At 38.2% G+C, this 22,060-nt stretch overlaps 1 protein-coding gene across 12 annotated transcripts in view; it reads left to right on the forward strand.

Moving 5' to 3' along the window:
• Positions 1-22,060, forward strand: part of PPFIBP1 (PPFIA binding protein 1) — a 176,112-nt gene that overhangs the window by 148,561 nt on the left and 5,491 nt on the right. For 7 of the 12 annotated variants that reach the window (XM_082352122.1, XM_082352113.1, XM_082352114.1 and 4 more), the window contains 12 exons: positions 6,955-7,070; positions 7,653-7,709; positions 8,995-9,055; positions 9,385-9,414; positions 11,846-12,017; positions 12,500-12,532; positions 14,664-14,814; positions 15,074-15,202; positions 17,147-17,297; positions 18,001-18,112; positions 18,927-19,015; positions 21,742-21,864. In XM_082352122.1, the coding sequence (XP_082208248.1) occupies positions 6,955-7,070; positions 7,653-7,709; positions 8,995-9,055; positions 9,385-9,414; positions 11,846-12,017; positions 12,500-12,532; positions 14,664-14,814; positions 15,074-15,202; positions 17,147-17,297; positions 18,001-18,112; positions 18,927-19,015; positions 21,742-21,864 (1,224 nt within the window). The remainder of the gene's footprint in view (positions 1-6,954; positions 7,071-7,652; positions 7,710-8,994; positions 9,056-9,384; positions 9,415-11,845; positions 12,018-12,499; positions 12,533-14,663; positions 14,815-15,073; positions 15,203-17,146; positions 17,298-18,000; positions 18,113-18,926; positions 19,016-21,741; positions 21,865-22,060) is intronic. The other 5 variants (XM_082352118.1, XM_082352119.1, XM_082352115.1 and 2 more) reach the window with 2 other exon arrangements.

Below are 22,060 nucleotides of genomic sequence, written 5' to 3' on the forward strand. Positions count from 1 at the left end.
GCAATCTGTATATCTTCTTTGGAGAAATGTCTATTTAGGTCTTCTGCCCATTTTTGGATTGGGTTGTTTGTTTTTTGATACTGAGCTGCATAAGCTGCTTATATGTTTTGGAGATTAATCCTTTGTCAGTTGCTTCATTTGCAACTATTTTCTCCCATACTGAGGGTTTTCTTTTCGTCTCGTTTATGTTTTCCTTTGCTGTGCAAAAGCTTTTAAGTTTCATTAGGTCCCATTTGTTTATTTTTGTTTTTATTTCCATTTTTCTAGGAGGTGGGTCAGAAAGGATCTTGCTGTGATTTATGTCATAGAGTGTTCTGCCTGTGTTTTCCTCTAAGAGTTTTATAGTGTCTGGCCTTACATTTAGGTCTTTAATCCATTTTGAGTTTATTTTTGTGTATCGTGTTAGGGAGTGTTCTAATTTCATTCTTCTACATGTAGCTGTCCAGTTTTCCCAGCACCACTTATTGAAGAGGCTGTCTTTTCTCCATTATATATTCTTGCCTCCTTTATCAAAAATAAGGTGACCATATGTGCATGGGTTTGTCTCTGGGCTTACTATCCTGTTCCATTGATCTATATTTCTGTTTTTGTGCCAGTACCATACTGTCTTGATTACTGTAGCTTTGTAGTATAGTCTGAAGTCATGGAGCCTGATTCCTCCAGCTCCGTTTTTCTTTCTCAGGATTGCTTTGGCTGTTCGGGGTCTTTTGTGTTTCCATACAAATTGTGAAATTTTTTGTTCTAGTTCTGTGAAAAATGCCAGTGGTAGTTTGATAGGGATTGCATTGAATCTGTAGATTGCTGTGGGTAGTATAGTCATTTTCACAGCGTTGATTCTTCCAATCCAAGAACATGGTATATCTCTCCTTCTGTTTGTATCATCTTTAATTTCTTTCATCAGTGTCTTATAGTTTTCTGAATACAGGTCTTTTGTCTCCCTAGGTAGGTTTATTCCTAGTTATTTTATTCTTTTTGTTGCAATGGTAAATGGGAGTGTTTCCTTAACTTTTCTTTCAGCTTTTTCATCATTAGTGTATGGGAATGCAAGAGATTTCTGTGCATTAATTTTGTATCCTGCCACTTTACCAAATTCATTGATTAGCTCTAGCAGTTTTCTGGTGGTATCTTTAGGGTTCTCTATGTATAGTATCGTGTCATCTGCAAAGAGTGACAGTTTTACTTCTTCTTTTCCAATTTGGATTCCTTTTATTTCTTTTTCTTCTCTGATTGCTGTGACTAAAACTTCCAAAGCTATGTTGAATAATATTGGTGAGAGTGGGCAACCTTGTCTTGTTCCTGATCATAGTGGAAATGGTTTCAGTTTTTCAGCATTGAGTACGATGTTAGCTGTGGGTTTGTCATATATGGCCTTTATTATGTTGAGGTAAGTTCCCTCTATGCCTACTTTCTGGAGAGTTTTTATCATAAATGTGTGTTGAATTTTGTCGAAAGCTTTTTCTGCATCTATTGAGATGATCATATGGTTTTTTTCCTTCAGTGTGTTAATATGGTTTATCGCATTGATTGATTTGTGTATATTGAAGAATCCTTGCATTCCTGGGATAAACCCCACTTGATCATGTTGTATGATCCTTTTAATGTGCTGTTGGATTCTGGTTGCTAGTATTTTGTTGAGGATTTTTGCATCTATGTTCATCAGTGATATTGGCCTGTAGTTTTCTTTTTTTGTGGAATCTTTGTCTGGTTTTGGTATCAGGGTGATCGTGGTCTCGTGGAATGAGTTTGGGAGTGTTCCTCCCTCTGCTATATTTTGGAAGAGTTTGAGAAGGATAGGTGTTAGCTCTTCTCTAAGTGTTTGATAGAATTCGCCTATGAAGCCATCTGGTCCTGGGCTTTTGTTTGTTGGAAGATTTTTAATCACAGTTTCAATTTCAGTGCTTGTGATTGGTTTGTTTAAATGTTCTATTTCTTCCTGGTTCAGTCTCGGAAGGTTGTGCTTTTCTAAGAATTTGTCCATTTCTTCCAGGTTGTCCATTTTATTGGCATATAGTTGCTTGCAGTAATCTCTTATGATCCTTTGTATTTCTGCAGTGTCAGTTGTTACTTCTTTTCATTTCGAATTCTATTGATTTGAGTCTTCTCCCTTTTTTTCTTGATGAGTGTGGCTAACGGTTTATCAATTTTGTTTATCTTCTCAAAGAACCAGCTTTTAGGTTTATTGATCTCTGCTATCGTTTCCTTCATTTCTTTTTCATTTATTTCTGATCTGATATTTATGACTTCTTTCCTTCTGCTAACTTTTGGATTTTTTTGGTTCTTCTTTCTCTAATTGCTTTAGGTGTAAGGTTAGGTTGTTTATTTGAATTGTTTCTTGTTTCTTGAGGTAGGATTGTATTGCTATAAACTTCCCTCTTAGAACTGCTTTTGCTGCATCCCACAGGTTTTTGGGTCGTCGTGTTTTCATTGTCATTTGTTTCTAGGTATATTTTGATTTCCTCTTTGATTTCTTCAGTGATCTCTTGGTTATTTAGTAGTGTATTGTTTAGCCTCCATGTATTTGTACTTCTTACAGATTTTTTCCTGTAATTGATATCTAGTCTCATAGCATTGTGGTCAGAAAAGATACTTGATACGATTTCAATTTTCTTAAATTTACCAAACCTTGATTTGTGATCCAAGATATGATCTGTCCTCGAGAATGTTCGATGAGCACTTGAGAAGAAAGTGTAATCTGCTGTTTTTGGATGGAATGTCCTATAAATATCAATTAAGTCCATCTTGTTTAATGTATCATTGAAAGCTTGTATTTCCTTATTTATTTTCTGCCTGGATGATCTGTCCATTGGTGAAAGTGGGGTGTTAAAGTCCCCTACTATTGTTTTGTTACTGTCGATTTCCCCTTTTATGACTGTTAGCATTTGCCTTATCTATTGAGGTGCTCCTATGTTGGGTGCATAAATATTTACAATTGTTATCTCTTCTTCTTGGATTGATCCCTTGATCATTATGTAGTGTCCTTTGTCTCTTGTAATAGTCTTTATTTTAAAGTCTATTTTGTCTGATATGAGAATTACTACCCCAGCTTTCTTTTGATTTCCATTTGCATGGAATATCTGTTTCCTATCCCCTCACTTTCAGTCTGTATGTGTCCCTAGGTCTGAAGTGGGTCTCTTGTAGATAGCATATGTACAGGTCTTGTTTTTGTATCCATTCAGCCAGTCTGTGTCTTTTGGTGGGAGCATTTAATCCATTTACATTTAAGGTAGTTATCAATATGTATGTTCCTATTACCATTTTCTTAATTGTTTGGGGTTTGTTATTGTAAGTCTTTTCCTTCTCTTGTGTTTCCTGTCTAGAGAAGTTCCTTTAGCATTTGTTGTAGAGCTGGTTTGGTAGTGCTGAATCCTGTTAGCTTTTGCTTATCTGTAAAGGTTTTGATTTCTCCATCTAATCTGAATGAGGTCCTTGCTGGGTAGAGTAATCTTGGTTGTAGGTTTTTCCTTTTCATCACTTTAAATATGTCCTGCCAGTCCCTTCTGTCTTGAAGAGTTTCTGCTGAAAGGTCAGCTGTTAACCTTATGGGGATTCCCTTGTGTGTTAATTGTTGCTTTTCCCTTGCTGCTTTTAATATTTTTTCCTTCTATTTAATTTTTGATAGTTTGATTAATATGTGTCTTGGCATGTTTCTCCTTGGATTTATCCTGTATGGTACTCTCTGCACTTCCTGGACTTGATTGACTATTTCTTTACCCATATTAGGGAAGTTTTCAACTATAATCTCTTCAAATATTTTCTCAGTCCCTTTTTTTTTTCTCTTCTTTTTCTGGGACTCCTATATTTCGAATGTTGGTGCATTTAATGTTGTCCCGGAGGTCTATGAGATTGTTCTCAATTCTTTTCAATCTTTTTTCTTTTTTCTGCTCTGCGGTAGTTATTTCCACTATTTTATCTTCCAGGTCACTTATCCATTCTTCTGCCTCAGTTATTCTGCTATTGATTCCTTTTAAAGAATTTTTAATTTCATTTATTGTGTTGTTCATCATTGTTTGTTTGCTCGTTAGTTCTTCTAGGTCCTTGTTAAACGTTTCTTGTATTTTCTCCATTCTGTTTCCAAGATTTTGGATCATCTTTACTACCATTACTCTGAATTCTTTTTCAGGTAGACTGCCTATTTCCTCTTCATTTGTTTGGTCTAGTGAGTTTTTACCTTGCTCCTTCATCTGCTGTGTATTTCTCTGTCTTCTCATCTTGCTTAACTTACTGTGTTTGGGGTCTCTGTTTCACAGGCTGCATGTTTGTAGTTCCCATTGTTTTTGATGTCTGCTCCCAGTGGGCAAGGTTGGTTCAGTGGGTTGTGTAGGCTTCCTGGTGGAGGGGACTGGTGCCTGTGTTCTGGTGGATGAGGCTGGATCTTGTCTTTCTGGTGGGCAGGACCACATCCGGTGGTGTGTTTTGGGGTGTCTTTGAACTTAGTATGATTTTAGGCAGCCTCTCTGCTAATGGGTGGGGTTGTGTTCTGTCTTTCTAATTGTTTGGCATGGGGTGTCCAGTACTGGAGCTTGCTGGTCGTTGCGTGGAGCTGGGTCTTCGTGTTGAGTTGGAGATCTCTGGGAGAGCTTTTGCTGCTTGATATTACATGGGGCTGGGAGGTCTCTGGTGGACCAATGTCCTGAACTCGGCTCTCCTACCTCAGAGGCTCAGGCCTGACACCCGGCCAGAGCACCAAGAGCCTGTCAGCCACATGGTCTCTCTTCAGAAGACAGGCCTGGGCCTTGAGAGAGACAGAAGACGTGGAAGTGTGTGTGTGGTCTCTGCAGTCAAAAGTCCTGAGTTCCAGTGCTGACTTTCCTGCTAACAGGTCTTTGGCTTCTGTTTCTTTATCTGCTAGCGCTGGAGGGTCTCCTGCAGAGGCAGAGGGTGGCTGTGGCTCACCGTCAAAAATCCCGTAATTGTTAAATATTTATACTGAAAGAAAAAAATAACGTATGGTAGCCAAGGCATGTGCTACATTTATAGAAAGAGGCTGCTTTTACAGAGGATACACCTAGAGAATCTCGTATCCTTACCAAAAGAAGTCTTTGCTATGTGAATTGTAGTTTAATCACAGATTTTTAGTTTGGACTAAAAATGATTTGAGGAGGATTGAGGGTGTTCAGCCTCATTTTAAAAGAAAAGCCAGGAGGGTGATTTGAGCATGGAGTGAAAGCCCTGAAGTTTGAAAGGAAATCAAGAGAATGGGTCAGTCTGCTATTGTAGCTATTTTTCCCTGTGATTAGGAACCCAAGGAAGTACATGCACTTCAGGAAATGGGGATGGTGGCTAAATAAATTGCCCAGGATGAATCATAAAGATTCAAACTGAAAAAAATGATAGTGAAATAATCTCCTATTTTATAATAATATGACTTGTTAAGGAACAAAATTCAACTGAGTAAATTTTAAAGATCTTGTTGGCTTTATTCAGCAATTCATGAATCCAGCAGCATCCCCTTGACTTTTATAGGTGGAAGGGAGCAGGAACAGAGAAGTCTTACTTGGCATTTGCTGATTGGTTAAAGCAGGGTTATTTCCTTACATGGAGCAAAGAGAGGTCTTGGGGCCCAGCCAGGTAACTTGTGCTGAGCAGGAAGTGCTGACTGGTTGACCTAGGCCTTCCTTTTCTGGGAGAGCCAAGCAGAGAAAATTTAGTTATTTTCAGGCTTGCTAACATGGGGCTTAGCATGAGTGACTCCATCTTGTGCCCAGTCTGGTTACTTTAACAGACTGCACATTTTATAACCTTTTATAGTATCACAGAGTGAGAATATCACTCAGTAACTGAAACAAAAATCACCAAGCTGAATTTATTGCTTATTTAAGTAAGTGAACTTTGCTGGTCAAGGACATTCTCTTTGAGTGGATCATATGGAGGGTTTTTAGGATGCCTGGAGCTCAGGGGTTGGGCTCTCAGTGGCAGGAGTGAGTTGACGTCAGCTGTGTGTGGTTGTGAAGGCGAGACTGTTGTTGACTGGCTGGCATTCAGAAGTGTGTTCCTGGTGTGAGTCCCTGCCTGACTAGCCGACTCGCAGAAGCCAAGAGCTGTCTCAGATTGGTTGACTTGCAGAAGTGAGTTCACTCATTTTTTTGCTGGAATATTTTTTGAAGTGTTTCATTTATTGCTTCATGGAGTGGCTCACAATCTAACTCCTCTCTGGTTGTCAGAAATTACTGAAAACCAGTGTTTAGAAATCCTTTGACCAAATCCATCCTTAGGATATACAAAGCATTTTTGGGGGGAAATGTATTATGTTTTTTTGTTGTTTTTGCTATAATATTGTTACTATTAATCAACATGGTTTAAATAGTATAGCCACAAAGTCTATTATAATTTGTTTTAATTACACTTTTTGTCAATTCTGTTCATCAAAGTTAGTCAGCTTGTTCACATATAGAATAATAATTAACTGGCTTGACCAATGTTCTATATTAGACTAACGGTAGAAATTAAAATGGAAATCGTGCTTTGTTGACGAAGCTCTTTAACCAAATCTCATCTAAAATCATTGCAACCCTGTAAGGTAGGCATTGCCATTGTCATTTTACAGAGGAGAAAACTGACTTGCCTAAGTTTAAGGCAGTTAAGTGATTGCCTATGGTCAAGGTCACTTAGGCAAGTGTGTCAGGGCCAAGATTTCAACCGGGGCTTAAAGTTGTTAGATTTTACTATTAACTTACTTAATGATATGTTTTATGTCTTATTCTCAATATTCGGTGTCTTCTTCAGAAGCAAGTTCAAAAATTACTTTCTTCCAGGATGTTTTCTCTGATTAACACTTACAGATGTTTATATCCTGAAACCATTTTATAAATATAAGAATACAATTCTAAACACAGGTGTATGAAATTTTAGCCATAAATAGACCACTTAATTGTCTTATTTATTTTTTGTCACTCTGTGGCTTGTGTTTTGTTTGTTTGTTGGATTGATTTTTGGTCTTTTATTATTATATTACAGTTCCACACCAGCGTCTTGCAAGTTTCAATCCCTTCATTATTGCCAGCATCTAAAGGCTTGGAAACGTCTGAAAAAGTGAAATTGTCTCCTAAGCCAGAGATGTCATTTGAGGAGAAGTATATATCATTTATGATCTAACTGCAATATAAATAACCAGAAAAGTAGATCCACCAAAAGCAGGGGTGTTATTTTCAGACATAATCTTTTACCCAGAGAAGCAAGAAATAGCAAGACCTGTGCCAGGGAACCCCATGCAGTTCTGTACTATTAAAATAAAAGGTGTGAAGTAGGAAGTAACTGGAGATGAGGCTGGGGAGGTGTGCTGATTAGGTTAGAGAGGGATTTTAGGGAACTTGGATTTTATATCCTAGGTCATAGGTGGCCATCAAAGGATTGCAAGCAGACTAGTGGCAGTCATGTATGTGCCTGAGGCTGTTTGGAAGACGCTGTGAAGGAGACAGGAGAGGGATACAGTAGTTCCTCTGTAGGCAAATAGAATTTGGGGGGACCATCTTCCCAAATTAATTGCCTAATCTTACAGTTAGATCAAGTAAAATTAAATAGAATATCAAAAAAGAGAGAGAGAAATAACTGTCCTTGCACAGTTTTTTGTTTTTGACAATTCTGTTCAGCTGGAATATATATGGTCTTTTTTTTTTCATGAAGCTCATAAATACCTTTTTTCTTTAATATTTTAGTGATGGAAAACTAATCCTTGGTTCTGCTGTTGAAACTCAACTGTGCGACAGTCTTTCGTAAGTTCTATTTTATCAAATGTAAAAAAATATGATTGATGCTTGGGAAAGAGGAAGCTTCTGTTACACTAACAATGACTTAGTATTAAAAACAAATGACTCTGAGGCATGAATGAACTCATGCAGCCGTAATGATCGGGTTGGGGGGGGTGGAGTGGGGTTTGTAAAGTAACACATCAACACTCGCTCTTTTACCATTATCTCATGCCAGGTTTCTGCCATCCTAGCCTTTCTTCATCAGTTTTCATTTGAAGTTCAGTGCTTTTAATTTCATTTTTGTACTGACTTATATTCTGGATATAAGTGTATCAGAAAAGCATCGCAGAGAATGATGTGATGGCTGGCAAGGCTGCCGTGGTTTTTTGCACTTTCAGCTTAATAAGCTGACCTAATAGCTAAGTTTATCCAAGTTAATGTCTGGATTACATTAGGAAAATCTATTTTCAGAGCAGTACTCAAAGATGAGATCTTTTCTTTGCTCTCTGTTATCTTTTACTGTATTTGGTAGTCAACATTTGTAGCAACTTATTTACACATAAATACATGAGAAATGCCTTTTAAAGGTTTTGTTGGTGTAGTATATTATTCTGTGTCTTAGAGCAATGAGGTTACTTTTTTTCGCTCTGTTTTTAAACTGGTCACATACTCCTGCCTTCAGTTTTTGAGTAACACCAGCTCCGTATGATTGAATGCTACTTATGTGAAAGAGAAAGGCTCTCCAGATGTTCACACTGTCACTCTGCCTTTACTAGGATTGTACATGAGTTATTATAGGCAACAATAGGGATTCCTCTATTATGCTTGATTAGAACTGTAAAATGAAGTGCTTTGCCAGACTCAGAAAATTGATTCCTTTGTAAATTGGAAAGTAAAACTTTTGTCCTGTATTTTCATTAGGATGATTATACATAAAAAGTACATGAGTATTTTAAAAGTCCCCGGTGTGTATGTGTATTTGCAACGGATACGCCACTAATCCGTGGAAAACACTGGTTTATTTTCAAATATTGACATCACAGGATAGTCCTAAGTGTTTTTCCAGCTATTCTGACATGTGCGGAACATTTAGAGTTATTGGCAGGGCCGTTAACCACCCCTGCTTTTAAAAGAACTGAACATTATAATTTAGTTAAGCACATAAGTGACTGCCTAAATCCAGATTTTCTTTTATTTCCAGGTTTCCGCTCACATACAATCTTAGTTTCTTTCCAAGGCGTTCTACTTAGAAACAGTGACACCAGAGCCACTTATTATTAATCATAATTGTTGTTATTGTTATTTTTAGAACTTCAAGTCTGCAAAAGTCTAGCAGCCTGGGCAATCTGAAGAAAGAGTCATCAGACGGGGTTGGTCCTGTGTTTCTTCTGTCTGTTACCCTGAGAAGAAAACATTTAGGGATCTTCATCTTTTCCCGTTTGTGGTTTCAATAATGGAAAATTATTAGATACCATAGTTAATGATAAATATTAAGAAATATGAGTATAAAAGATTGAAAGTAAAGCCCAAAGTGGAGACTTTAATAAAACATTGTAGGAAATAAATGAAGGTGAGATTTTGTAGCTTAGGAATAGATGTCAATTTATTTTAATTTGTTGAATTATATATATATGTGAGAAATTCTGACTAGATAAAGGATTCCTATAACAATCTTAAATACTATTGTTGTTTTGAACAGGAAAAGGAGTCTATTCCGAAGCCTTCAGAGGTAATTTTTATGTCCAGATTACAATGTAAAAATGTTTGGGAGTTCTAATATACATAGTAGACTTCTTAATACATAATACATAAGACTGCTTAATACGTAATACGTAAGACTGCTTAAATGTCTCCAATAAACCAAAACTCTCAGAATCTGCAAAACATGCCAAATGAATGAAGCCCAACACAAAAGATCACATATGACATGAATCCATCTATGTGAAATACCAGAATAAGTAAATCCATAGAGATAGAACACAGACTGATGGTTGCCAGAGGTTGGCGAGAGGAATGGGGAGAAACTGCTTAGTGAGTAAGGAGTTTTACTTTATTTAGAATGATGGAAATGTTTTGGAACTAGATAGAGGTGTTGGTTGCACAACACTGTGAATGTGATAAATGCCACAGAATTGCTCACTTTAAAATAGTTACTTTTATGTTATATGACTTTCACCTCAATAAGTTATTGAAAAAAACAAAAACAAAGCCCCAAACTCTCATTCACGCTATTTGGTGATCATAATAACCATACCCGGCCTTCCTTAGGCTTCACAAAAAGCCCTTCTTAGAAAGATCACCAGCTGTTTATTTTATATAACCACTGTCCATCTGCAGCTAACATTCTGGTATTTTTAAAGGCATCATCAGCATGGGCTCTGGTTCTTCTTTCGTCTGATTTTCGGTCATTAACCTTGCACAGGTCATAGTCCGGTAGACATACTATCTCCAGATGCAGTCCCTTGACTGTTGGCTCTTAGTGCCTTGAGTTGTGATACAGGTATAACTGACAAAACACAGACAGTGAACACAGCTGTAATTCAAGCCATTGTTCTTTTTGTCTTGCTAATTCAATAAGTGGTGTGAAATGATTTTGGCATCAGCATTAAGACATAAATAACAGTACCACTACATTGTGGCATTTGTACATTTTTAGTTACTATGAATGGTAGATATATAGAGGAAAATAACCACCTTAAAAGCCTGTATCCCCTCACCCTTCTCTCCACTTCTGCAAAAAAGAAAGAGAGGACAAGAGATGTTCAAGAAATGAGAACATGCAAACAAAAGAATCCTTGGATAATACTAAAACAATATAAGAGACCATGTTACTATAACTGCCAATTCAAATAACCAAAAAGCTCAAAAATTAGCTACAGGCATACCTCGGAGATATTGCAGGTGCAGGTCCAGGCCACCATAATACTGCAAATATTGCAATAAAATAAATGTTGCAATAAAGTGAGTCACACAAATTTTTTGTTTCCCAGTGCATATAAAAGTTATGTTTACACTATACTGTAGTCTATTACATCTGCGGTAGCAGTATGTGTAAAAAAAAAACAATGTACATACCTTCATTAAAAAGTGCTTTATTGCTGAAAAATGCTAACTCTCATCTGAGCCTTCAGCAAGTTGTAATCTTTTTGCAATAGTAACATCAAAAGTCACGTCACAGATCTCCATATAATAGTAATGAAAAAGTTTGAAATATTGTGAGAATTACCAAAATGTGACATAGGGACACAAAATGAGCAAATGCTCTTGGAAAAATGGCACCAATGCAGGGTTGCCACAAACTTTCAGTTTGTAAAAACACATTATCTACGAGGCACAATAAAGCGAGATGCAATAAAATGAGGTATACCTGTATTTAAAAATCACAATTGAAGTTCTTGAAAAAGATCCTGAGATATTGTAAAGATCTGAAGTGGCTTCTGAATCAATCAAGAAAAATTTAATTTTAGTGGGTTTAGTTAAGCGTATCTGAACGTATCACAGTCTTTGAAAACTGGTGATCCATGTCTGGTAACTCACAGGCAAGATGTGAATATAACCCAGAATCCTGTTTCAAAAAATATATATTTTAAACAGTAGCTGATTTTGCTTTCATTTTATTATTAATTCTTTGAGAGGAATATTTAAAATAACTGGAGTAGAAACTCTTTATACTGCTTGTATAGAAGCTTGGGACTAATGCCTACATTATAGAATAATTACATTATATTGGGCTTCTACCGATGTAGTTATAAAGACTGAGAACTATATCATAGCGAAATCTTTGTCATAAATGATAGAACAGTAGGAAATCTACTGCTCTTCTAGTTACATAATATTTTATCTCCATGTCTTTGAGGGAATGAGACAAATAAAATTAAAATAAAATTTGAGAATGTCGAAATCTATCCTAAATACTTAAAGCCCTAAACACGTGGATTAAGATTAGTGATGAACATGTCTTTATTGTTGTTCCTTAAGTAGCTTTCAGAACTGACCTTTTTAAGCTTCTAACAAGGCATTTGACATTCGTAATCAATTTGTTAGTTCAGTTATTCTTTTAAATAAAATCATGTGTGTAACGTGTTTAGTACTGTGCCGGGCATGTACTAATAATGATGCACGTTCGTGCTGTGTCACATTCATTATCACTTCTCTCTCAGGCTAAAGCTCTGGTGGAAAGCAGCGCATTTGGGAGCCTCCCGCACAAAGCTCCGGGACACGATGCGTCTGTGGATGACAATCCCTTCGGCACTCGAAAAACCAGATCTTCCTTTGGTCGTGGCTTTTTTAAAATCAAAAGTAACAAGAGGACAGCAAGTGCTCCAAACTTGGGTATGTGTGGCCAAAATGCCTTTGCCTTAATTCTTCCAGAATGAGGAAAAGATCAATCTTTTCCCTTATTCATCTATTTGTACATTTCTCTTTCTCAGAAATGACGGTGAATGACTTGGGGGAAAAGTTAGCAAAAAATGCTTCCGTGGGCTTAATTCAGAGGTAAAGATAGCTCGGTGTGGACTCTCTCACCCTGCTCTCTGTTCTGGGTGTAAACTTAGAGGAAAGACCAAAAACCGTGATTCTCTCTGACATCATTATAAGCAGTTGCCCATCTGTTCCGAAAGAGGATAAAATTAACCCCATATTGACACTGCTGATGGAGTCTGTGTGTAGCGTCGGAAGCACAGGGCGGTGCCCGCCTTCCCTCCCACTGTGTGTATTTTGTGAGTAGGAGTTTGATCTGTGTTTCATTTTGTCATTCCCCTGTGTTCTCTCCATTGGACTGCGTGTGATTGTGTGCATTGTTGGGATTTCTGAAGATCGTAAACGAAGTGCCAGTGCACCCACCTTAGGTACCGTACCCCTGCATGCCTCCTTCGCCAGCGCCTCGCTCCCAGCCGAGCTAATCCCTGCTCTTTGGCGTCTGTAATCTCTAGAAAGTGAGCTGGCAGCATCAGAAAACGGAGTCCTCTACTCCAGAGTGTTCCTTCCTCCTTCTGCTCAAAAGGACTCTCTGTAGAGCCTTTGCTTCCAAGCCTAAACGCTGCTGTAACCCATGCTAATGACACCTTGCGAGCAGCTCTGCGAGGACCTAGATGCGCCCAGTGGCCATCCGAGTGCAGGGCAGGAGTGCCCTGGTGTCATAAATCCAACTCCTTCACCCCGAAGCACATATCACATCACACTAACTCGCAGGGCCTTGCAACTCCTCCATGGTTACATTTCCCCAGCCTCCAGAAAGAAATGTTTTTAGCCAAACAGGTCTGTGGAAGACATTGAAAACGTTCATTTTAGACTGACTTCTCTTAGGGGAACATTCTTCTGACACATTATTGCTTTGAAGATGCGGGTGACATTTAGTGACAGGAGAGGTAACTTTATGCGATATCTGAGGAGTTACCCCCAAAGCGATTTTAGGAGAGGGAAGCTCAGTTTTCCTCTTTAAAGGGCAGAATACAGTAGGGGAAAAATCCTCAAAATAAAAATAAAAACAGGATGCTTTTAAAATAAAAGTGGGCTGGACAACATTTTCAGGGACACCCGTAACCGTCATGGCTGTAGGATTTGAATGGAAATGTTCTTTTGGGTTTTCCCAGTAGGTCCTATTACCTTGTATAGATATCCACAGAGGTATTCATGTAGATCAGCAAAGGTGACCTCTCTCTTTGCAGCCTTAAATGTCCAGAATGAACACAGGGTGAATAAAAATGATCTATTCAGACAACTATTTTCAAATGTTTTTGCATCTTTCTTAGAAGATATACATTGTCAATGCTAAGAGGCAAATGCTGCTTACCATAACCTATAATCACAGCTCTGCTTCATAGAAAAGTCAGCCTCTGCAACTTTTAGATCTTGCTGAAACACTGTCCCTGTGGTTTTTGTACAACTTTTACTTAGCTGTATGAAAGTGCACATTCTCACATTGAGGAAACAGCATTCCTCGTGTTTGCTAGTGTGGGATCGTCTGTTAAAAGACGGCTAAAAGAACTAGGATAGTTGGTGCTAGGAGGTCTGAGAGTAGCAGATTTGGATGTTATTGTTTTATGGTAGAATCAACTGGCATGGATTTATATCAAATGAAAAATTTATGAAGACCCAGTTCATTCTTCTCTCAGTGTCTGAAACATTACATGATAAGTAGGAATACATTTCTTGTACAAAGAATTGCCAGAACTTGGTAAACAATTTGATGTAAATGCCAAAGGAAAGGAGGGAATGAAAAGAAAATGACAAAGAGTTTGGACTGGAGTAACAGGGAGAAAATTAACTAGTATTAATGAAATATGAAATACAAAAATGTAGGAGAAGACTCTCAGGAAAATTGGATGGATTTGTTGAGCCCAAGATATCCCTGGCACATCAAATTGGGAATATCCACAGACATTCAGATACTGAAGCTGGGGAGAGAGATTATTAGGCTCAGAGATTCTGATACCAGCTGCTTATAAATGAGCAAAGCCATCATTTCGTGCTGAGCATAGAGTACGTGAGCTTGTCAAAAGATCCTGCAGAGGGAACCCAGGACAGAATCTTGGAGTGGAAGAAGAGAAAACAGTGCTACAGCAAAGAAACTTTCAGATGACAGATCTAGGAGCATGTCATGTCAGGAAGCTAAAGGAGATGACAGTTTTGGAGGAGGTAGTCAACAGTACCAAGTGCTGTAGCAAGATTGAGTATAATTTCATTACAAATTCAAATCAGTCAAGGAAGGAATATGGTAATCCTATCCCACCTTTGAATCTCGAAGAAGTTGTAATTTGTAAGTTAATGAACTTGGTACACAATAGAGTAGGCTGTAGAGTAGAACATAGATTTGTGTTCCATTTTTTAATATTTGCAGGGTGTTCTTTGTAAGTCACTGGTTTATAGACCAACAGAAGAAGAATTCTTAACAGTTGCTTAAACCAAGGAGGTTAACATCTAGTCATGTTCATTCCATATTTTAAAATTCACCAAGCTTGTATTCTGTTCTTGGAATAGCTGAAACAGAGAAGGAGACACCCGAGCACTTAGATCTGGCTGGTGTATCGTCTCAGCCAAAAGATTCACAGGGGAGCAGTCCCTTCCAGATATCGCCACCATCGCCGGATTCCAAAAAGAAATCTAGGGGTATCATGAGACTCTTTGGAAAGTAAGTAACAGAGCTTTGTCTTATATGTGGCTCAAATGTAGGAATAAATGGAAAATTGGCTGAAAATAGTTACGAAATTGTAAGGCTTTTGTGATCCTTTTATGGATGGAGATTGGGATTTGGGATTCATTAACTCATTGAATCTCAGTTAAAGTTTAAATCCAAATGTCTATTCTAACCATACATAAGCATCAGTTTAAAATGTTCTGATTAAAGTCGAAGGCTTCCTCAGGTCTAATGTGTTGTGTCTTCTTTTCAGACTTAGGAGAAGTCAATCAACTACATTTAACCCAGATGACATGTCTGAGCCTGAATTCAAAAGAGGAGGGACAAGGGCAACTGCAGGACCCCGATTGGGTTGGTCTCGAGATTTGGGACAATCTAACAGGTAAGAACAGTCAAACGAATGGTCTTTTGCATCTCTGCCCAAGCATCAAGGTCTCGTGAGCACCTGTGGTGTTAGTATTGACCCTGGGCTAGACAGTCAAATCCATGCTTACTGCTGTGCCTTGTGGAAGGATCCATCATCTTTAGAGCAGTGCAATTCGGCTGTGGTTGGTGAAAAACTGTAAGAAGATGAGGGCTCTGTGAGCTAGGTGAGGACCCAGAGCTAAAGTATCAGCAGCATCTGTACTAGAATGGCTCTTGGACTTAAATTTTACATAGAAAACAATTATTAGTACTCTAAAGCATAGCTCTGGAAAGATGGGATAGCATAGTGGTTAAGAATAGGTTCTACAGACTTGTGGTTGCCAAGGGGGAGGGGAGGCGGGGGAGGGATGGATTGGGAGTTTGGGATTAGCAGATGCAAACCATTATATATAGAATGGATAAACAACAAGGTCCTACAGTGTAGCACAGGGAACTATATTCAACAGCCTGTAATAAACCAGAATGGAAACGAATATGAAAAAGAAATATATATATAGATATATATGTATACCTGAATTACTTTGCTGTACACTGGAAATTAACACAACACTGTGACTCAGCTGTACTTTAAAAAAAAAAAAGAATAGGTTCTAGAGACAGACTGCTTGGACCTGATTTCTGGCTTCACCGCTTCCTACAAGCTGAGTGACCTTGAGCAATTACTTCCATGCTCTGAGCCTCTGTTTCCCATAGTATGAATTAGTACTTACCCCAAAAGATGATTGTGACGATTAAATGAGTTAACGTGTGTTAAGTATCTGGCAAATAATAACTGTTCAGTAAACATTAGTAATTGATAGAGTCTGTGAAAACACTTAAAAGACATACATTCTATCCGAATTCTTCAATTTATCAGGACTGTGTAATGTTTTTATCTATTAAGACTCTAAGAACTTTTCCTACACCCTTATCACAGTTTAGGGCTGGTTTGGAACTGCTATGCTGATTTGCTCAACATAAAAAAGGGTGGAGTTGGCAAATATATAGCACAAATCATTGATACTAAATCTTTTAAGATGATAATGGGCTAGAAACCTTTTACACATGGTCCTTCCCACGCAAGCAGAATGCTGGGCACAAGTTTCATCAAGGAGGAAACTCTCTTTGGCCTTCTTCAAATACCAAACAGTCTCATTTGCCATATGTTCTCTTTGTACACAGTAGAGGACTTGCTTGTGCTGTTTAAAAAAAAAAATTTTGTTCATCGCCACATTTTTTTTCCAAACAGGAACACTACTTGTAAAAACAGTAAAAGAAACTAACACAACATTGTAAGTCAACTATACTTCGATAGAAAAAAAAAATTAATGAAAAAAATAGTAAAAGAAAGCAGAAATTTGCTTTGATTGTACTTTCTCATACTCAGTGATGGCATATTGCCCTCTTCTCATTGAATACCATCTGGAGAGAAACCATAATTCTACTAAAGTTAATTCAAGTTAGACTTGAGTTTCTTTCAGTCTGGCCTAGTGTTTTCTGTTTGTAAATTCAATCTTTAAACAACATTAGTTGAAAGTAGTATAATAACTTGAGCTGTTGGTTTAACTCAGTCGTCTTCTATAAAACATGTTAAATCATGATGAATCTTTTGTGGTTTTGTTTGACATGAAGACTATGGTCTTACAAGGGAGCTTTCATTTCCATTATCACTTACTCCACCAAATATGTACTACAAATTAGGCTTTCCATAGTCAAAAGTGTATCACCAGGGAATCTCCATGTCTATTGAATATGCAGTTGTTCAGCCCTGATGGTAACTTAGCAGATTGGCTTTTAATTGTTTTTCATGCGATTGTTCATTTTCCTGTAGTGACCTGGATATGCCAATTGTTCAGCCCTGATGGTAACTTAGTGGACTGACTTTTAATTGTTTTTCATGCGATTGTTCATTTTCCTGTAGTGACTTGGATATGCCATTTGCCAAGTGGACCAAGGAACAGGTTTGCAATTGGCTTGTGGAACAGGGCTTGGGGTCCTACCTGAACTCTGGCAAGCGCTGGATTGCATCTGGCCAAACACTTTTGCAGGCTTCTCAACAAGATCTAGAGAAGGTGAATGCTTCTCTATTTTGTTTGCACAATGGAAAGAGAGAGAGAGAGGAATATGAATGTAGATTGGTTTTATATTCCACAAAGGGGAGTGGGTAGAGCTAGTAAGTACTCTGGAAAAAGTCTGAGTTTCCCGCTTCATGCTTATTTTATCTCATGGACTTAAAGGGAGGACCCGGTCTTAATGATTCCTTATGAAACACTTAAGCCACTGGGCATTTTAATGAAAAAATAATTATATAGACATAATAATAAAGTTTCAGTTCATATTTCTCAAAACCATTCTATGGCTTTATCATTGGTCCGTCTTCTCAGTGTAATATATGCAATTCAATTTCACTTTGCAAAAGGGAAAATAAAGAGCCCTACACTTAATGTCCAGCTACTTAACATTTCTTCCCAATTATTTAACATTTAGTACAAAATAGGGGTAGAATTCCTGTTATGCATGCTACAGCTCCTATCTTGCAAAGGTAGGAACCTAGTGGGGAACACCTAACACACCACTAAAGCAACTGCAGTGGTCTTGACTTTCCAGGGGTCTTTTGTTCAGCAACACTTTACAGCCTGGGTTAGTGTTCTGATTTAATGTAATTATTGGGTCTTCAACGCTGGCTTGATTTTCGAGGAATTTGCATCCTTTGCCAGTGGCATCCAGCCCACGTTGACAGAGTTGTAATGCCAGTGTTTCTTTTTATTAATTCAGGAACTTGGAATCAAGCATTCACTTCATCGAAAGAAACTCCAGCTGGCACTGCAAGCCCTGGGATCCGAAGAAGAAACCAATCATGGGAAGCTGGATTTCAACTGGGTCACTAGTAAGAGGTTTTAAATTCATGAATGAGTGAATGAATGAATTTTATACACACACACACACACACACACACACACATAGCTGCTTTTTCTTTTTTTTGTTTTGTTTTGTTTTTTTGGTTTTTTTAATAGATCTTTATTGGAATATAATTGCTTCACAATACTGTGTTAGTTTCTGTTGCACAACAAAGCGAATCAGCCATATGCATACACATGTCCCCATATCCCTCCCTCTTGAGTCTCCCTCCCATCCTCCCTGTCCCACCCCTCTAGGTCATCGCAAAGCACCCAGCTGATCTCCCTGTGCTATGCTGCTGCTTCCCACCAGCCAACTCTTTTGCATTCGGTAGTGTATATATGTCGATGCTACTCTCACTTCGCCCCAGCTTCCCCCTCCCACCCCATGTCCTCAAGTCCATTCTCTATGTCTACCTCTTTATTCCTGCCCTGCAACTAGGTTCATCAGTACCATTTTTTTTTTTTAGATTCCATATATCTGCGTTAGCAGACGGTATTTGTTTTTCTCTTTCTGACTTACTTACTCTGTATGACAGACTCTAGGTCCATCCACCTCACTACAGATAACTCAATTTCATTTCCTTTTATGGCTGAGTAATATTCCATTGTATGTATGTGCCAAATCTTCTTTATCCATTCATCTGTGGATGGACATTTAGGTTGGTTCCATGTCCTGGCTATTGTAAATAGTGCTACAATGAACATTGTGGTACATGACTCTTTTTGAATTATGGTTTTCTCTTTTTCATCACAAGAATGGATGTTCTGTGGCTCATTAATGACACTCATTTCTATCCTTAGGATGGTTGGATGATATTGGTCTCCCCCAATACAAGACCCAGTTTGATGAAGGACGGGTAGATGGTCGAATGCTTCATTACATGACTGTTGTAAGTAACTCACTCCTGGGGTTTGGGGGGGCTAAAACTGTTTTTCTCTGAAAAACACAGAAATAGAATAAGCAAAATACAGTGTTTTCACAATGATTCCGCTGGAGTTTGAAGGGATTATTTTAACTTGAGGAGAGGGGCAGGCATATTTTTCTAAGTTGAAGTTGTAGGATTTGATGATTGCAATAGCCTTGGGAAATTTTGAAATCCTTGGGAAATTTGAGCTACATGAAACCTAATTGAAACTAAGCTATCCAAAAAGTTGATTTTGTATATATTCAATAACGTAGACATTGAAGTGTACACTTTGAATGGGTGAAGTTTATGGTATGTGAATTATATGTCATAAAAATGTTGAAAATGAGAGAATGTAGAGTTTTGCAGCCCTGGCAGTTTCTAAGGGATATATTCCTATAAGCAGTGACCACTCAAAAGGCTGGGACTTGTCATCCACTGGGACTTTCTTTTCCCTTCCCTTCCACTTTTGAGCACTGTTTCCTGAAACTCCCTAGCCCGTCTCACTTCAACCCAGTTCTGCTGGAGTTACCAGAGTAAAGAAGAGATAGGCCTTCACTCTCATTCCTTCATTACTGTTTCATATTTTTAGCCTTCTGTCCAATGGGTAGAAAGTAGACTTTTCCCTACTTTACGACAGTGGGGAGAGATGGGTTCCGGGAGAACTTGTTCTAGACTCCATGGTACTAGGAGTGTTCTGCCTAAGATGCTTTTATTTAAACGGGCTTTTGTGGATTCAACTACCACAAGTATCTTTTTAAAATAAGTTGAAAGTTTCAAACAGCTAACTTAACTTATTTAGGAATTTTTCAATATCAAAGAAATGTGGGGTTCAGCTCATTTTCTTCTCCATCCCTGAACCAAAGTCTGAACCGTGGTGGGCACATCCTGTAAACTGAAGGTAAAATAACACCAACGTGTGACATGTTGCATACTTACTGTGTGCCAGACACTCTTTCAGACACTTTACTCATAATTAATACTCAGTTCTCAGCAGTCCTTGACTTAGCACTCTGTTATCCCCAGCTTTCAGATGAGGAAACAAAAGAATTGAGAAATTGGGTAACTTAACCAAGGTTCCACTGTTAGAAAGTAGTAGAAAGTCATAGAGCATTTGTGCCTGTTTGCCTGCCTATCTAGGTATGGGTATGTTCCTGTGGCAATGTGAGAAAATTGAGGCTGAAAATCACAAAAGGCAAATGTATAACTTTTGTGGCTATAAAAGAATAAATTACCTTAGAAAATTTGACCCCAGAAATCCTAAGTCACAAAAAGTCTGTTTGAAATTGGTATCCTGGATTGGATCCTGGGTCAGGAAAAGGACCTAGGAGAAAAACTGGTGAAATCTGAATAAAACCTGGGTTTAATTGAATTTTATTATTGTCCATGTTAATTTCTTAGTTTTGCTGAATATCGTGGTTATATAAGGTGTTAACATTAGAAGAAGCTGGGTGAAGGGTCTGTGGGACTCTGTACTATCTTTGGCAACTCTTCTGTAAATCTAAAATTACTTAAAAGATTTTTTAAAATCCCCCCCTCAAAAAGGCGTGTCTTGATTTAAAAGAAATCCCTACTTTTAAAATCCCTTAAACTAAAATAATGAACATTTTATTTACATTGTAAACATTATGCATAACCCACGTGAAAATGTTTTGAATGGGTGTCTCAATTTTAGATTAAAATATGTTAAATGCCCTTTCTAACTTATCATCAGGCACTGTTTTTAAGCCATTAATCTAGAAAAAAATTAAGGAAATAATTTTTGCTCAGTAAGTAGCCTTAAGGATTTAAACTGTTTTATAATTTTATTTTTAAAATATCTCTGTAATAGGTTAATTTTTTTCCTGTATAAGAAATGTGTTCTCGGTAAGGTGTGCCTAAAATGGATGTTTTCCTTGTTTATTTTCTGGGTGTGTTTGGAAGTAGATTGGTGCTTACCTTGACACTGCCCGCCCCCCCCCCCCCAACAAATCACCTTCTTCTAAGATAATTTGTTTTGGTGTGTTTGAAAAGTTCCCAGTAGCCACAGACTGGTGAAAGTTATTCCTTAAAGGAATCACTTGGTGATATATGTTGCTACATATAACTTCTTCATTTCTCTTCTCTCTTGCTTCTCACCAGAAGCTTTGCATTGATTAACATATAATTTTTCCAAAACTGTTCACAGCGTCTGCTAGATAAAGCACAGTATTCTAGAACCAGAGATTTCTTGAGGCTGGGGGGATAGTATAATAGGAGCACTCTTCTGGTTATCCCCCAAACTGTGATGTGTGCCTTAGCTCAGAAAACCAGCTCTTGGTCATCGGTGAACATTGCTTGCTCTCAGTTATCTGCTTTATCAAATCAAATCAAAGCAGGTCACCTTTTGTAGTGGCCTAGCGAGTGCTTTTCAAACTGTGTTTTTCAGAACTGTGCAGTCCCACAATCTTATCTCAGTGGAAGAGAGAGAAACAGGTAGCAGTCAGCTTCAGTTGGGACAACGTGAATTTTGGTTCTCTTCTATTGTATACTGGGGTCCTAGAGAAAATTTTGTTCAGCACAGGAAAAAGAGTTCTGTTACTACATAAACGCTTTGAAAATCCTGACAAGCCCTTGAGGCCTATTGTTAGAGGTGCACTTCTACTTTTACTTGAGTTTTCTGAGGTTTGCCTGAGAAGGTTCTCCTGCTCTAGGTCTGCTCGGTGCGCGCCTCTTTTTGTTTTGTTTTGCAGGATGACTTACTGTCTTTGAAGGTCATGAGCGTGCTCCATCATCTCAGTATCAAGAGGGCCATCCAGGTCCTGAGGATCAATAACTTTGAACCAAACTGTCTGCGGAGGCGACCCTCTGACGAGGTAGCATCTGAGGTTGAGGTTTACACAGCATACACATTCCGTGCATGTGACTGCCCGTGTGGAGACCCTAGGACCCATTTCCTCTTGGAGCCTTCAGGGAAGGAAAGCGTCTGGTTCCCTCAGAGCCTCAAATCCAGCCTCATTTACTTCTCAGGCTTTGTCTTCCTATATTCCTTCCTTTCCCCCCGTGATGGTT

Source organism: Balaenoptera borealis, assembly GCF_965194805.1.
Source record: "Balaenoptera borealis genome assembly, chromosome: 13".
NCBI classification, from domain to species: Eukaryota; Metazoa; Chordata; class Mammalia; order Artiodactyla; family Balaenopteridae; genus Balaenoptera; species Balaenoptera borealis.